This window comes from Mesoplodon densirostris, chromosome 4, assembly GCF_025265405.1.
Source record: "Mesoplodon densirostris isolate mMesDen1 chromosome 4, mMesDen1 primary haplotype, whole genome shotgun sequence".
Classification (NCBI taxonomy): Eukaryota; Metazoa; Chordata; class Mammalia; order Artiodactyla; family Ziphiidae; genus Mesoplodon; species Mesoplodon densirostris.
In genome coordinates, this window is record NC_082664.1 from 46,952,095 (window position 1) to 46,968,418 (window position 16,324).

Sequence of the window (16,324 nt, forward strand, 5' to 3'; positions counted from 1 at the left end):
ATAGCAGGTACTTTAATACTCAGTGGCATAAGACATTTGTCAATGGTTATTTAGCATCTGAGCGCTCAGTGTTTTCAGCCAATTATTAAAAAAGAAAAAGAAAAAAAAGATAAAATATGTTATCAACATGTTCAAACAACAAAAAAGATAACATATGTAAACTGTAAAAGTGTCTGGTAAGAAGGAAACAAAAGAGTTAATCATTACTTAAAATAATAATAGTAATAGTAAAAATAAAGCAGAGCTCTTCTACCTGAAGCAGGGGTGGTAGGTCTGAAACCCTAAATACTTGCCTCATCCTTTCTATAACTCACACTACCTTCAGGACACAGTTTACATTGCAAAGAACCACAGAGAAGACCCAGAGCTCTAGTTAGAGAAGGTGTACAAGCAACAAACCTACCCTGTCTGAAGTTGCAATTAATGATTGTGCTCTAAATTATGTTGATCTAAGTGCTAATGAAATCTGTTAAAGCTCAACGAAAATCAAAACCAGCTTGAATAATAAGCATCCCTTTATTTGCTGACGTCATTACAAAAACCGATTACATTAGCAACAAAAAGTGATTTCTTGAGTTGAAGTCAGAGGCAGTTGCTCCCCAAAATGTTAAGTAAAACAGTGTACAACATCAGTATTAAAATGTTAAATTTTACATTGTCTTTACCACTTTTGATCTTCTGAACAATTTTATTGAGCAAAATAAGATAAAAGATTACATGTTTATTTTATTTTCAGGAATGTAAAGGTCTAATTATTCAAACAGTTTTTATTATAAAACTAAACTCTGAAGGTGTCTACAGAGTTGGCTTTTTTTCTCTCTCTTTAAATCAGTAGTCTAACAAGGATTAGAAAAGACAAAACTCTGTTCAGTGTTTCTGACAAAGTAGAAAGGGTGAAAACATAAATAAGGCTTTAATTTGGCAAAATATAATACAATGCCTTCTGTTATCCTTGAATGAACAGTTTCCCAATTACTTCACTCTGTAAAAGATCAGAAAGAAAGAAATTCATTTTAAAACAAAGAAACAAAAGGCAATCAGAAGACATCTGTCAAATACCAAAAGTACATATGCCATTTGATCTAGCATGGCCTTTTCAACTAAGATCAGAACAATTAATACTGATGGTAATGAAAAATAAGAGAAAAATTTCAGGATTCAGAAGGAACTTCTGAAGGTGGATTTTTAAATATGTGAACCAAAATCTCAGACCAAACTGAGAATAATACAGGGATTTAAAAATCCTATTTAGAAAACATTTAAGAGAACAACATTGGGAATCCATTTGTATTACTGTTCTACTCAAGAGACTGTAAAGCTAATAAGGTGAGTGAGCAGCACTGGAAAGAAACTGAAATTTACAACTCTCCACTGGCGAATAAATAATTTAAGCTTCAGACAGAGATTTTCTAAGGTCTTTTGAAGCTTTCCAAGTCAGATAAAATGACTAAAGAAATTAAACTTCAAAAGCCATTAAAGAGACTAAAAGGACTTAACCATATGCAACATGTGAAGTTTGACTGGATCCTGGTTTGGAAAAAATAGCTAAAAAGATATTTCGGGTATAAGTGGGGACACAAATATGGACTTTAAAATGGATGATATTATAGAGCTACTGTTTTGGTCTTTTTGGATGTGACAGTGATACTATGGATTTGTAAGAGAATGTCTTTGTTCATAAGAGATACATACTTAAGTGCTTAGGGGTAAAATGTCATATTATCTGAAAGTTACTTTCAAATGTGTTGACATCAACAAAATATGTATACACAAATAAAGAGATGAAGTAGCTGAAGGGTGTCAGTGTTATGTATCCTTTCAACTTTTCATTAAGTGTGAAAATTTTCAAAATTAAAAAGTTGAGGGGAAAAGAAGCAAGTAGAAAGTTAAAAAGCAAAGTTATCATTGGCTATCATGCTCTCTAATTAAAACAAGATAACAGCTAATCAGAAAGTCTACAGAGCCCACTGGTACATTAAACTAAGAAGTGCTGTGTAAACACATTACACAATATTAAAACCTGATCCATATGACAGTCAAGTGTAAAGTGTAGAAATAAAAGCTAGCTTTTGTCTGAAACATTAACTCTTACACTCCAATAGCACCAAAAAAGAACTTTTTCCTTTCAGAAACAAGAGAAAACTGTATCATGAAAGAATCTATTTGTTAAAGGGAGTAAGGAAGATACATATATACAAAACACATACACAAAATTTCACCTCAGTTTTTCCTGGATAACATCAAGAGCCTCTCCAATTCAATACTGACAAACCAAATTACCAACTTTAGGAAAAAGCCAGAACTGAAGGAAGAAACTATAAGAAGCTGGCAACAAAGGATTAGACAGAATGAGCAGAAAAGAAAGCCGTGACAAGGATCAGAGCACACAGTGCCTGAATTAGGGAGAAGAAAAGTACAGATTAAGAGCACAGGGCCTAGGCCCAGACCACATTAATTTAAATCCCAGCTCACCCAGTTACTAGCTGTGTGACTTTGGGCAACTTATAGAATTTCGTTGGGTCTGCTGTAAAGTGGGAATAAAAAAATAAGTAATAATAATCATCATCATCATCACCATCATCCCTACCTATCTACTGCATTGGGTTGTTGTGAAAATTTAAATGAATGACCATATGTTAGAAGCATGTTCATTCTTAGAGGCACATTCATGAAGTGTCAGCTGTTAAAATCATCAGCCTCCTTCCACATGATTCCACAAACAGGTTCCAAGGTAAAGGATCCTGGGTGTTATAGTCTGAATGTTTGTGTCCCCCACATCCCCCGAAATTCCTATGTTGAGATTCTAACCCCCATGTAATGGTATATGGAAGTGGGGTCTTTAGGAGATTCCACTGCCATGAATGGGATTAGTGCCCTTTTAAAAAGGACCCCAGAGAGCTCCCTTGCCCCTTTTGCCATGTGAGGACACAGCAAGAAGATGGCCATCTTTAATCTAGGAAGTGGGTCTCACCTGACAGAACCTACTGGTGCCTTGATCTTAAGACTCCCCAGCCTCCAGAACAGTGAAAAATAAATGTCTGCTGCTTAAGCCACCCAGTGTATGGGGGTTTTGTTATAGCAGCCCAAACAGACTAAGACATGGGGTGATAAAGTTTTCTGATATAGTCGGACATACACTTGAACACTTAGAAGCCAGGCAGATATGAAACACAAGAAAAAGTAGATATCTGGAAACAAAAAAGTATACTACAAAATACTAGTGTTAACGATCCAAAGCTACAAAAAAAATTACCTTAATTAAAAGGGGGGTGGGCGGATGAAAGCCTTCTGTTTGGGGAGGTGGCAGGGGTGGGGAGAGAAGGATAGCAGATGAGCAGGAAGACTTCCAGAAGAAAAAAGGGTTAATGTTTTACAAATTAAGGGTGCAAGACAAATGCCCCTGCAACTCAAAGAAAGGCTAAGTTCTGTGTATTAGGATTTCGAAAACTAAATTATTATACATCATCTCTCTCATTTTTGTCTTTTAAAAATAGCTTTTCTCTTACTGAAAATGTACAGCATTATCTTAAACAATTCATATGTACTTGTAGTATATACTAAAAAGAAGTAAGATTCCTGGTAGGAAGGTAAATTGGTGCAGCCACCATGGAAAACAGTATGGAGGTTCTTAAAAAAACTAAAAATAGAGCTACCATATGGCAATCCCACTCCTGGTCATACAGCTGAAGAAAACTCTAATTAAAAACGATACATGCACCCCAATGTTCATAGCGGCACTATTTACAAGAGCCAAGACATGGAAGCAACCTAGGTGTCCATCAATAAGAAGACGTAGTATATACATACAATGGAATATTACTTGGCCGTAAAAAAGAATGAAATAATGCCATTTGCAGCAACATGGATGCAACTAGAGATTATCATACTAAGTGAAGTAAGTCAGAAAGAGAAAGACAAATACCGTATGATATCACTTATATGTGGAATCTAAAATATAACACAAATGAACTTATTTACAAAGCAGAAACAGACTCACAGACATAGAAAATAAACATGGTTATCAAAGGGGTAAGGGGGTTGGGGGAGGGATAAACTGGGAGTTTGAGATTAGCAGATACAAACTACTATATATAAAACAAGATAAACAACAAGATTCTACTGTATAGCACAGGGAACCTTATTCAATAAGGTTCAATATTCAATATATTGAATGTTCAATATCTTGTAATAAACTATATGGAAAATATGAAAAAGAATATATATATATGTATATGTGTATAACTAAATCACTTTGCTGTACACCAGAAACTAAAACAACATTGTAAATTAACTATGCTTCAATTAAAAAAAAACAACAACAGTAATAACGTATACCTAAATAAAGCAGGGAAGAAAAAAAGGAGATTCTTGACATCAGACATTAACCTATAAATTCTGATGATTAAGAAATCTGTATTTCCAATTTAATTATCTGGTAGTAACTTTAAAAGAGTTGACAAGAGGGAGAATACACTGAGCAAAAACGATGGCTGAAGTTAAAAACCTGAGGGTAACACAAACATTTAAAGGGCATAAAGAAGTGCTGTGGGAACCAAGAGATCCCTAAGGAGGGGTTGTCACCGTCAGTGCTGGCTAGAGCCTATGCAAGGAGAGAGTTCTCAAGTGCTGGTGGACCTCCAGCTTCATACAATCCATCTATGCTTCATGATACACTGCTGACCACTCAACCGCCCTTTCACTTGCCAAATTTGAAATTAAGTTCATCAGCTTACAAAAGAATGCTGAGTTATCTATCACTTAGGTGAGCGGCCTGCTAAACAACAGTTCAGTTTCAGCTGTGTTGCCAGGGTATATGTATTTCTTTTAACAAATTACACACTACATTTTTACAAATTAGGAAGAAAAAAATCTGGAAAAATGAAAGTGTTACTACCAATGATCAGTGTAAGTCTCAAATTTAATATGATTAAGGCAAATGTGGAAACAGGCAAGCAAAAATGGTTCAGAACACATGTTTGAGAAGAAAAAGAAAATACTGAAGAACACTTTTGAGATGCTGGAGAGATACTACTGACAAGGTCTAAAGGCAAAGGGTAACAAGCCATCTTATAATTTTTTAGGTTCTCAGAAGCGAAACCCTTCCCTTAGAAAACAGAGGCCTAAGGACTGACCTCACCATATTCAGAATAATTCACAACTATTTTCAGTATCTTATATGCAAAAGATGATCCTGTATTAGCTCTAGCAATTAGGAAATCATTAATGAATGACCTCAGCAAAAACGGTTTCAACGGAATGGCAGAAAGAGAAGCCATTCTAGAGGAGATGGAGTAGTTAGTAGGCAAGAGACTGTGAGAATAGTTTCTTCTTTTAAGAATCTTTGTTAAACAGTGAAGTAAAAAAATTAGGGTGGTAATCTAAAGAAAGTACAAAGTTAAAATAATATATTTGAGCATTTTTCAAGACTGAACAGAAGCAGTGAGTGGAGAGGACTGAAGATGTGGACTTCAGGACTGAAGCAGGACTGAAAGATGTGGGAAGGAAAGTTGCCCTGGGAAGCAGGAAACGAGGTTATTTTCTAATTTGGGGAAGAGTGGTAAGGTGGCAAAAATTTAACTCTAGGCAACTGAGAAGTCAGCTTACCAAGGATAAAAGATTAAGGTATAATTCTTTTTGCTGACAGGTTATAAGAATGAGTTGGGTTTATTTGAAAAGTCTTCTTAGAGGTAACTGACCTGAAACAGCATTTTAAAGGAGAGTATATGCTAAGACAGGCCAGAAGACAATCATTCTACAAAAGTGAGACAGAATGCCCCTGTAATCAAAATGGAGGTCCATCCCAACTTTTCCAGAGCACCTAACCTATCCCGAGGCCTTTGTATAACCTAAGAGTCTTAAGCTTGGGTTCTGAAAGGGACGATTCAGTGATGAGTTGCCCCCTGGCATTGCACAGGCCACCCTACTCATGTCCAGGACACCACGATTATTATAGAACAAACAGCTTCAAAAGAAGAATATCTAAAGTATTCAGTGCATATCAGAACACCCTAATTACCCAAGGCATTGTGACTTAAGTCATTCTTAAAACAGGTAAAACCCAGGAATCAAATCAATCAACATGCATTTCCAGGTAATATGGGCAATAAAATTTTATAGCTTGGTTTATCTTCAGTTAAGACTCTCACTTCAGGAGTTAAAAAATGGATTTCTTTGATTACCCACAGCAAACTTAAATAAAATCCAGCTTCCAATGTAAAGGAACTGTGATGACTTGATTTTCAGTTCAGCATCTTACCTCAGTAAAAACATCTTAGTCACTTTATTTTACCAAGTCATTAAAAAAAAATCACACAGATATTTTACAAGAACTAAGATCAGGATAAACTAAAGAAACAGTTGCAGACATTATGGCAATGAACAAAACCTAGGTAAACAATTTATGAGTCTGTTCTGTAAAAAGGTCAAAAGAGGCAAAGAAAAAGGGTTTTTACATGAAAACACTAATTGGAAAAGATATGTTCACTGCAGCATTATTCACAATAGTCAAGATATGGAAACAACCTAAGTGTCCACCAATGAATGAATGGATAGAGAAGATGTGGTATGTATGTGTGTACACACACACACACACACACACACACACACACACACACACAGTGAAATACTACTTGGCCATAAAAAAAGAAGGAAATCTTGCCATTTGCAACAACATGGTTAGAACTTGGAGGTATTATGCTAAGTAAAATAAGTCAGATGGAGAAAGACAATATGATTTCACTCATATGTAGAATCTAAAAAAAACCAAAACAAACAGACAAAACAAAAACAAACTCATAAAAGAGAACAGCTTAGTAGTTACCAGAGGGGAAGGGAGTTGGAGGGTGGACAAAATGGGAAAAGGAAGTCAACTGTATGGTTATAGATGGTAACTAGTCTTGTGGTGGTGATCACCTTGCAGTGTACACATGTATAATGCTATACTCATGAAACTTACATATTAAAAAAAAAAAACATAAGGTATTTTTTTTCTCCTCCAAGCTACAAGACCAAAAAATATGTACAAGATGGAAATAAAACTCCAAGAAAGCTATAAAGCTATAAAGCTATGGAGGTTCTGAGAGAGATAAAGAGGGAATATTTCTACTAGGTTAACAAGAGTTCCTATATTTAAAGTAAATACACACTATACATACATTTACACACACACTATGTCAATTATCTATAGACAGACAGTAATACTTCAGTTATTCTTACCTAATACCTGATAGTGTTCTTTCTCCTTTGTAAGCTGTTGGTTTACTGCCTGAAGTAACTGCTGTAACTGTGTTACAGTCTGATTTAGACTTACAGACATTGTCTCCTTCTCAGAAGACTCCTAAAAAGAAGACGGAAGAGATGAAAAACCCTGAGCACAAAAAGGCATTTGCAACCAAAACCGAAAATAGTTTATTGCTGTTTTAAACACAAACAAAAAAATCTGAAAGATATGAAAATTGACAATAAAAACCATATAGAGCAATAGTGTTTGCTACCTAGCATTGCAAGTTAGTTTGCATCAAAGAAAGTTATGTTATAAATGTTGTCACTAGGTTACAAATGGAAAACTCTAGAATCAACGAATATCAGATATAAATCCATTTCTCCTTTCAGAAAAAAAACTGCGAGGAACCAAAGGAGAGTACATTCATAACAACAGAAAAATAAAGTTAACATATATTGAGCTCTTACTAAACTTGAGGCACTGTTTTAAGTGTTACCCACTATTCTAAGTGTTTTATATAGTAATTCATTTATTCCCTTCAACAATCCTACAAGATAGGTACTAATATCATTGCCTTTTACAGATGGAGCAACTAAAGCACAGAGAGGATAAAGAGTTTCCCCTTAAGTCAGTCACACAGCTACTGAATAGTAGAACCAGGATTCAACACAAGCAGCAGAGTCTACATTCTTCAGCAGTACACCATAATACTTTCCACCACAAACCTAAATATTAACATAATAATATTTCACCAAGCTAAAGTGAAAACAAACATTAATAAGAACACTGCATTTCAGATAAGACACCTCAAAGAAAAAACAACCTTGAGTTAAGAATGCAACATAATTGATAGAAGCACATTAAAAAGGCATTTTTTTTAGGCAGAGGTGGATCCTGTACATTTTTTATTCTTCACATAATTTACAAGGTAATTAGCCCAGAGATTTGGAGCTAAAGAAAATGCATACCGTTTCTGGGGAAACATCACTATTCTCAATAACAGTAGTGTCTCCAGCAGCTTTTACTATTTTTGACTGGATAAGATCCAGTGACTGTTGAGCCTGTGAGGAAAGCAATATGGAGCCTCTGAATAATACAACTGATAAATAAATATATACAAGAAAAAAATGAGTGATTTTCTTACACTCATTATACTTTGTACAAAACTAAATCTCTTCTCAAAATACAACGTAAAGCCAACCTGTTCAGTTTTTTCCCCATAATCAAATAGTTTTCTCCCCCACCAGATTATAAAAACACACACTCACGATTTTTAAAAGTTCAAACAATGCAGAAAATGCATAAAGAAATTAAAAGCAGAAATAACCAGTGATATTTAGGTTAACATTAGTCTATATCAGAGGTCAGCCAAATCTAGCCACACACAGCCTGTTTTTGTAGAGCTCACAAGCTAAGAATGGTTTTTACATTTTTTAAGAGTTGTGCTAGACTGTAACAGAGTATATGAAAGAAACTATAGGTGGCCCACAAATCCTAAAACAGTTTGTGAGTTTGCTGACTCCTAGTCTAGATCCCTCTTTAGTGCATATATGTCCTAACAGAAAATTGGTAGAAAATGTTCTATAAATGGGCTTTTAACATTCATGCTATTTGACAAAGCATTTTATCTTTTTACATGTCAATAAATATTTATGGGCATTTCCAATTAAGAGTTGCACAGTATTTCTATTACACAGATATGGTGCAGTTCACTTTCAACTACTGTTGCCATTTTATGCCAAATAACATGGCATATCCATATCTTTGAGCACCTGTTTAATATCCTTAAAGTACCTTCTGAGAAAATAAATTGCTAGGCTAAAACTGCAAGTTTTATATTTTGTCCAGTGATCAAACATTCACGTTATCAAAATATAAATCAGATTGCTCAATCTTGACAATGTATCATATATCTAAGTCAGAGCTCTGAAACTTTTTTTTTATAATTCACATTCTTAATTTATTTTCATTCAGAAAATAGCCCTTGTAAATGCCATTTTATAGAAGATAAACTTGAGACTTGCAAAGATCAAATAACTGCCCCATGGTCACACAGCTCAGAAGTGGTAGCAGTAGGATTCAAACCTAATGAAACTCTTTAAGTTCACATTTTATCTACTGGTGACAACATCGAAGTAATCTGAAGCAACTCTAGATTCCTAGACTTTTGCATAACAATTATGATATAAAATACAGACCCAACAGAAATATTTCTTTCAACCTTTAAAAGAGTGGCGAATTTAATTGTTTTGCTAATGACTAGATCGCTTATAAACACAGTCTTAGCTCTAAAGCAGCTTTGATAAAAGCATTTATGAATTACACTATTAAAAATCTCAAAACAGAATTACAAATAACTTGTCAACCTAACGCAAAGAATAAAAAATGTAATCCTAAAAATCACCCACCTACATATGAGATTAAGAAAAACCTATTTCTACAAAGAAATAAAGGGACGAATTTCTGAAACATCAGAGGTCTATATATACTTCACATTCATGAAGATCAAAAGAAACATACTTTGAAAATGACTATATAAGCAAATCCCAATAAAAAATATATAGATGTAACCTTTTTTTTTTTTTTTTTTTTTTTGCGGTACGCGGGCCTCTCACTGTTGTGGCCTCTCCCGTTGCAGAGCACAGGCTCCAGACGCGCATGCTCAGCGGCCATGGCTCACGAGCCCAGCCGCTCCGCCGCATGTGGGATCTTCCCGGACCGGGGCACGAACCCGTGTCCCCTGCATCGGCAGGCGGACTCTCAACGACTGCGCCACCAAGGAAGCCCAGATGTAACCAATTTTAAGAGTCACATCAACTGCATTCAAAATTTAATCTACACTTTACAAAGCAATTAATTATATAAATATGATGAAATGAAGACGCGAATTAAGAATGGAAAAACAAGCCAAAAAGTCTAGTTCCAAATATGTAACTGTATAACAAACAGCTTAAATTTATAAACAAATTAATGTAATGATGCAAAAGAATGAATCCAGGGTTAGCAGTATGTCTGCTTAAGATTCAAGGTACAACATAATATGATAATATGGCATCTTCAGGACAAGCAGTGTCTTACCTTATGCAAGTCACCAGCTACCTTCTGTCTTTCACTTTGTTCAGTTCTAAGTTTTGCAAGTGTTTCATTTAACTGCTTCTTTAACTGTAAAAATACAGGAACACCACAATTAATTCACATCCTTCTTTGATTCCTTCTTTGATTATGCTGAGACCTCTAGGACTGAAGAATGAATGAGAAAGAATGGGATCGCTAACAGTTATTATGCACAGTGGATTAGCCAATATGCTGCACCAGATGTACAGAAAAGCTAAGAAGTGGAGGTCCCAATCTGTAAAGCTAAACATAAGAAAAGCTACAGAAACGAACTAGAGTTGAGAGTAGAAAACTGCAAATATAAAAACAAAACCATCAAATTACAGTAGATTACTTTTTTAAAGTATTACTATTCACTATTCATAGGGCAGTTCATTCACATTTATTTCAAATTAAAAGGCAAGTCATAAGAAATTTTACTAGTTTTTAAATGTTTAAAGGCTTTCTTAACCTATATAGCTCAGTTAAGAAGAATCAACTGTGTGATATTTAAAAAAAAAAAACATTGAACAGAAGATTACAAATCCAGTAAAATGAAATCTTCAAAGATTTAAATGTCACTCATCCTTTAAGATGTCACTAGAAAGATGAGTGAAGACCACACTGGCCTAACTATACCAACAAGACATGTCTTAATATATACATCTCAACCAACTGGTTGAAACAGTTATAAAGCTCTATTAAACTCTAGAGCTAATACGTGATGACTGTGCTCTTAGTAACTATTCTGATTACATAAGAATGAGGGAAATGGACTCACTGACAAAAGATAACTTTTTCTTATTAAACTCATCAAGTTAATTATGTCTCTCACCCACAGGCACAGCATTCCAAACAGTTCTGGAAACCCAAAAGGGGGAAATATAAGACACTGACATTTCAAACACGTAGAGAGAATTAGTGCAGGACATTCCATTTGGAAATTTTATTTTGGGAACTCTATTTATCCCGAATGCTTCAGTTCTTGCTCCTTTACTTAACTCTGATTTCACACATCAGAGAGGTTATTCTTTTGGCCCAGGAACACACAATGTATAAGCAAACAAAATTATTTTAATATATCTTAAAATGTGGCAACAGTTACGCTGAGCAAAAAGCAAACAGGAAGATTAAAATGAAGACTGCAAAGTCAAGACAAAAAAATTTTAAATATCACTCAAAATGACCTCTTGACAGAAGTAAAGGGTCAAAATGTACAAAGAGAGCATCAGACTGAATGGAGACTCAACCATAATCCTATGGGTTTGATGCTGCACTGGAGTCAGCCACCAAGCATCAAAGTTAAAAGTAAAATCTCCAACAATTGTAGGTAGAAGTGATTTTTTAAAAAACACATTACAGGATAAGCATATCACTTAAAGCTGTTGCATATCACAGTACCAATCTGTGCAATGTATAGCAAACGTATGCATAAAACCTTAATTGAATCATTCCCACACTGCAGTGGGAATGATTCAATTAAGGTAAAATAAAGGTAAATTTTATTTCAAAAATAGAAAGGGGCGTGTGTGCGTGTGTGTGTGTGTGTGTGTGTGTGTGTGTCGGGGTGGGGACTCTGTGTACATTTCATAGAGAGCTCTACTCTGAAAATTGATTCCCATAAATCACTGCTGTAACACTGCTTAACATGAATGAGTTAAGAAATTCTCTTTGGGGGGCTTCCCTGGTGGCGCAGTGGTTGAGAGTCTGCCTGCCAATGCAGGGGACACGGGTTCGTGCCCCGGTCCGGGAGGATCCCACATGCCATGGAGCGGCTGGGCCCGTGAGCCATGGCCGCTGAGCCTGCACGTCTGGAGCCTGTGCTCCGCAACGGGAGAGGCCACAACAGTGAGAGGCCCACGTACCGCAAAAAAACCAAACAAACAAACAAAAAAAAAAAAAAAAAAGAAATTCTCTTTGGTACCTACAGCAGTTCTAAAAAGAAAATTCCAAACTTGGCAGCGTTAACTTATAGTAAGGAGAAAACTGACTTACTGCAATTGTACTAGAGTTCATTCAAGTACTTTAAAAAAATCTAATCATATTCTTAATTTTTAAAAGTCACAGATAGACATAATGATTACTGTTTCAAACATACAATAAGATAGTCATGTTTATCTAAAAAACAAGCCTGTCTCAATCAGTGTAAATTTTCAGAAAATTTAAGAATGGGAATACAGGGTACTCTGTCTTTATACAACATTTAACTAACTTTCAGTCTGTAGTTTTCAGATTATTATGCTCTGAATGATATGATGATGATAAAGAATTCCACAGGCTTTTTGTTATCTATAATGTGTAGAAAGGCCAGTTAAAATAAGAAGCTACATTGGATCGTTGCCCTTGAATGAAGAATATGTATCTTCCACCTTCAAGAATCTCCTTCCAGGTCAGAAAATAAGAGGCCCAGTTAACTATGGTAACTCTGAGAAGAGAATCTTTGCAACTCAGCCAATCTTTGTCTCTTTGTTTCATTTCTTTATTCACTGAAAATAATGCTGTTGAAGAAATTTGGTTTTATAAAACACAGAAAATTTTGAAAAAGAGTTGCAAGCCAAACATGCCATTGTTAGGAGCTAAGAAAAGAAGGATCATCTTAGGAATCAAGAAAAGACAGACCATCTTGAGTCATCAGAATATGAAGATTATCTTAAACTTATAAAAATGCCAAGCTAAAGGTGTTAGCAAGGAGAAAAAGTCTGGATGGTTTCTCCACATGTCAACACAAGTGTTTTCAGAGCCTACTTGATACCCCGTGGAGAACAAGCTTCTTACCAAATTTAGCTCTTCATTCTGTCTTACTGCTTCAGAATATGAATCATCAAGTTTTTTCTGCAATTCAGTCAACAGATCTTTCAGCTGCAATGAAGTTTAGAGTTTAAGATTGATTTCCTTATGATATCCCATGTTTGTATGCTACTTGGAAGCTCTGCCAGAAACAACTTACACTGAAATATTTTATCACTCTGTTATAAATTTAACTTAAATTGAGAAGGTTGAAAAAAATTCTATCGTAAGTACCTCTCTGACTTCCGTAACATAGGTAGATCGTTCCATTTCTGCCTTCTCTAGCTCCATTTCCAAATGCTCTCGTTCTCTTCTCAGCTAGCAGTGCAACAAAGAAGGAAAAGTTAAGAGACATATTTAAGAGGCCTCCCTACAATGAAAAGTTATGACACTTATGAATATAAAACTATACCATCTGAAACACTACCCAAGATATTCTTAAAGGCATAACAACTACATCATAAGACAAAAGAAATCTTAAAACACAGCTTGTAAGACAATCCTTAATGCTAAAAAATGAGTCCATAGGTTACAAGTCAAATGGTGAGATAACATACATTTTCAATATCTTTATTTTCTCTTCTTAATCGCTCTAGCTCTTGTTCCGAAGATGTGAATGACAATTGCATCTGAAATGTGAAATAATTACATGATCAAGTTAAACCACCAAGGATACAGAGGCTTTTCTACCTTGTAGAATTTTAATCAATTAGACACGTCAGAGGTTTTTTTTAATGTATCTCACTTAAAGCCATAACTGAATTTTAAAAGATCTTAAAAATTAGAGTGTCACATTTAACTTCATTTAAACTGTGGTCAAAACCTACCCCATTTGCATGGTATTATATTAGGTCCAGTTAATTGTTAATTAACTGTAATTAACAATAATCAGCTGTACTTAATCCCCAAATGCATTAATATAGAATACCATCAGCAACCCTAGATTCTGCACAGGTCAGCCCAGGAAAACAAGTGAGCAAGAGATGGCACTCTATACCACACCCAAGTACTACTACGCCATTCTATATGAGCATCCAAGATACCAGATTTTGGTATCTGTGGAGACTCCTGGAACTAATTCCTTGATGGATATGGAGGGACAACTGTAAACAGAAGAAAAACTAAGACTACATAATAATATTTAAGTCCCATGAACAGAAGAAGGACTTACTTTTTCTTGAATACTATTATCATGAGTCACATATCTGTGTTTTAAAACTTATTGTGAACACCAAATTCTTTGCCTTATGTTATCACATTGTGGTTCTTTAACTTCCAAAGCACTCTGCACTCTGTATCATTACTCTTTTTTTTTTTTGTGGTACGCGGGCCTCTCACTGTTGTGGCCTCTCCCTCTGCGGAGCACAGGCTCCAGACGCACAGGCTCCAGACGCGCAGGCTCAGCAGCCATGGCTCACGGGCCCAGCCGCTCCGCGGCATGTGGGATCTTCCCGGACCAGGGCACGAACCCATGTCCCCTGCATCGGCAGGCGGACTCTTAACCACTGCGCCACCAGGGAAGCCCTGTATCATTACTCTTTAGTCGTACTCTAAACCAGTGAGTCTCAAGCGTCAGTGGGCATCAGAATCATTCTGGGGGCTCTTTAAAACACAGACTGCTGACCCCACAGCTTCACATTCAGTAAGCCTTGGGGGGGCCCAAACAATGTGCGTCTCTAACAAGTTCCCACGTGCCGCTGACGCTGCTCGTCCAGGGCCCGCACTGTGAGAACCACTACTCTAAGCTTTTTTTTTTTTTTTTAATCGTTCACACATCCCTTTTATTTTTTTCCCCCTAAGCTCTTCTTTTTTAAATACCTGTTTAATAGTCTTTTGTGATTCATCGACCTTAACTTTCCATTTATTCTCTTCTTGCTCCACACTTCTCTGTAGTTTCTGTAAAATTCCTTCCTATAAACCAAAGTATAGTTGTTATGAAAAATTCATGTTCTAACACCTTAAGCAACTAAGTAATGTTAATAATTATTTTAAAATGTAGGTTAAAAATCATTTCCTACCGTTTCTGCAAGGACGGATTTGTATTTTTCACACTCTAGCTGTAACAATGTGTGCATTTCATCAGCTTCTTTCAACTTGTGCTCTAAAACCTGCAAACAATAAAAGAAAGAAAAATTCTCTAGTTTAGTTTTACCAGAAAGTTTTGTGCTTCAAGTTTGTTTCAGTACTTAATGGTATATTATATAAATGGTTTCTGTTTTATTATTAATCACTACATTTCAACCTTCTTAAGTAACAATGAAGTTCAATTACCTTTTTGGTCATTTGATTTTCCTAATAAAACTCTTAGAGTCTGTTTAATACAAAAATATATCACACAATTTTATAACAAATAGGCTTGTCACTCTTTAGTGAGACAGTAAAATCAAAGCAGATCCACATGTGAAGTAAGGTCACAATGCCATGGGAAAGAGGGTTTTATTCATGCCACTTGAGAGACAAAAAAAGTTAATCTCCCAAATTTCAGTAGTCAAGGATAAAAATACATCTAGGCTCTGAATGCTCCTAAATAATGTATTTGGGGATATATTAGCAAACCAGTCAGTTTCTACCTATCAACTGATCTTTACTTTCTAAACCCAAGCTAAAAAGAGAGCAACAGACAGTTAAATATTCAGTTTTAGAAATGACTAAGATAACAGAGTTAAAGGAACGAGAAACATCAGCTTTGTACACAAATCAAACACAAGGAAGACTTAATAGCATTTCCACCAAAATGTACACAAAATGAAACCACCTTCTTATACTTTCTGAAAAGATCACTATTCTACTCATAATATAGCCTTTATCTTTCCCAAACTTATAAAGACAAATTCTGATTTACTCCTTTTTTCTATGTTTCTTTAAAATTTCACCTCATGAACTAACCTTAACCTCTTCTGAATCTGAAGTTCCAGCCACACATTCTTTTGCCCTCTTTTCAAATCCATGCAACCATTCACTATAACTCTGTGGAGAAGAAAAGTCAAAACAACCAATTTCAAACAATACCTAAATGAAATAAGTAAAGTATTTTAAATAACCAAATTAGAAGATTATAAAAGAAATCTATATAGACAAACACCATCCCTCTGGAAATTTCAAATAAGAATAGAATTGTTACATAAGTTGTATGTGACCCAGCCTTGAAAATAAACACTAAAAATATGCCTATGTACTACCAAAAAATCAAATCTAAATTTATTTACATATCCTAGGATATGT

The 16,324-nt window shown here is 35.3% G+C and overlaps 1 protein-coding gene across 7 annotated transcripts in view; it reads right to left on the minus strand.

Annotated features, from left to right (window-relative positions):
- Nucleotides 1-497: 497 nt before the first annotated feature.
- Nucleotides 498-16,324, minus strand: part of KTN1 (kinectin 1) — a 120,870-nt gene continuing 105,043 nt past the window's right edge. For 4 of the 7 annotated variants that reach the window (XM_060096172.1, XM_060096170.1, XM_060096167.1 and 1 more), the window contains 10 exons: nucleotides 15,989-16,069; nucleotides 15,121-15,210; nucleotides 14,921-15,013; nucleotides 13,660-13,731; nucleotides 13,337-13,420; nucleotides 13,091-13,174; nucleotides 10,301-10,384; nucleotides 8,191-8,283; nucleotides 7,216-7,336; nucleotides 498-982 (listed from right to left, as the gene is read on the minus strand). In XM_060096172.1, the coding sequence (XP_059952155.1) occupies nucleotides 978-982; nucleotides 7,216-7,336; nucleotides 8,191-8,283; nucleotides 10,301-10,384; nucleotides 13,091-13,174; nucleotides 13,337-13,420; nucleotides 13,660-13,731; nucleotides 14,921-15,013; nucleotides 15,121-15,210; nucleotides 15,989-16,069 (807 nt within the window). In that variant the 3' untranslated portion in view covers nucleotides 498-977. The remainder of the gene's footprint in view (nucleotides 983-7,215; nucleotides 7,337-8,190; nucleotides 8,284-10,300; nucleotides 10,385-13,090; nucleotides 13,175-13,336; nucleotides 13,421-13,659; nucleotides 13,732-14,920; nucleotides 15,014-15,120; nucleotides 15,211-15,988; nucleotides 16,070-16,324) is intronic. The other 3 variants (XM_060096173.1, XM_060096171.1, XM_060096169.1) reach the window with 1 other exon arrangement.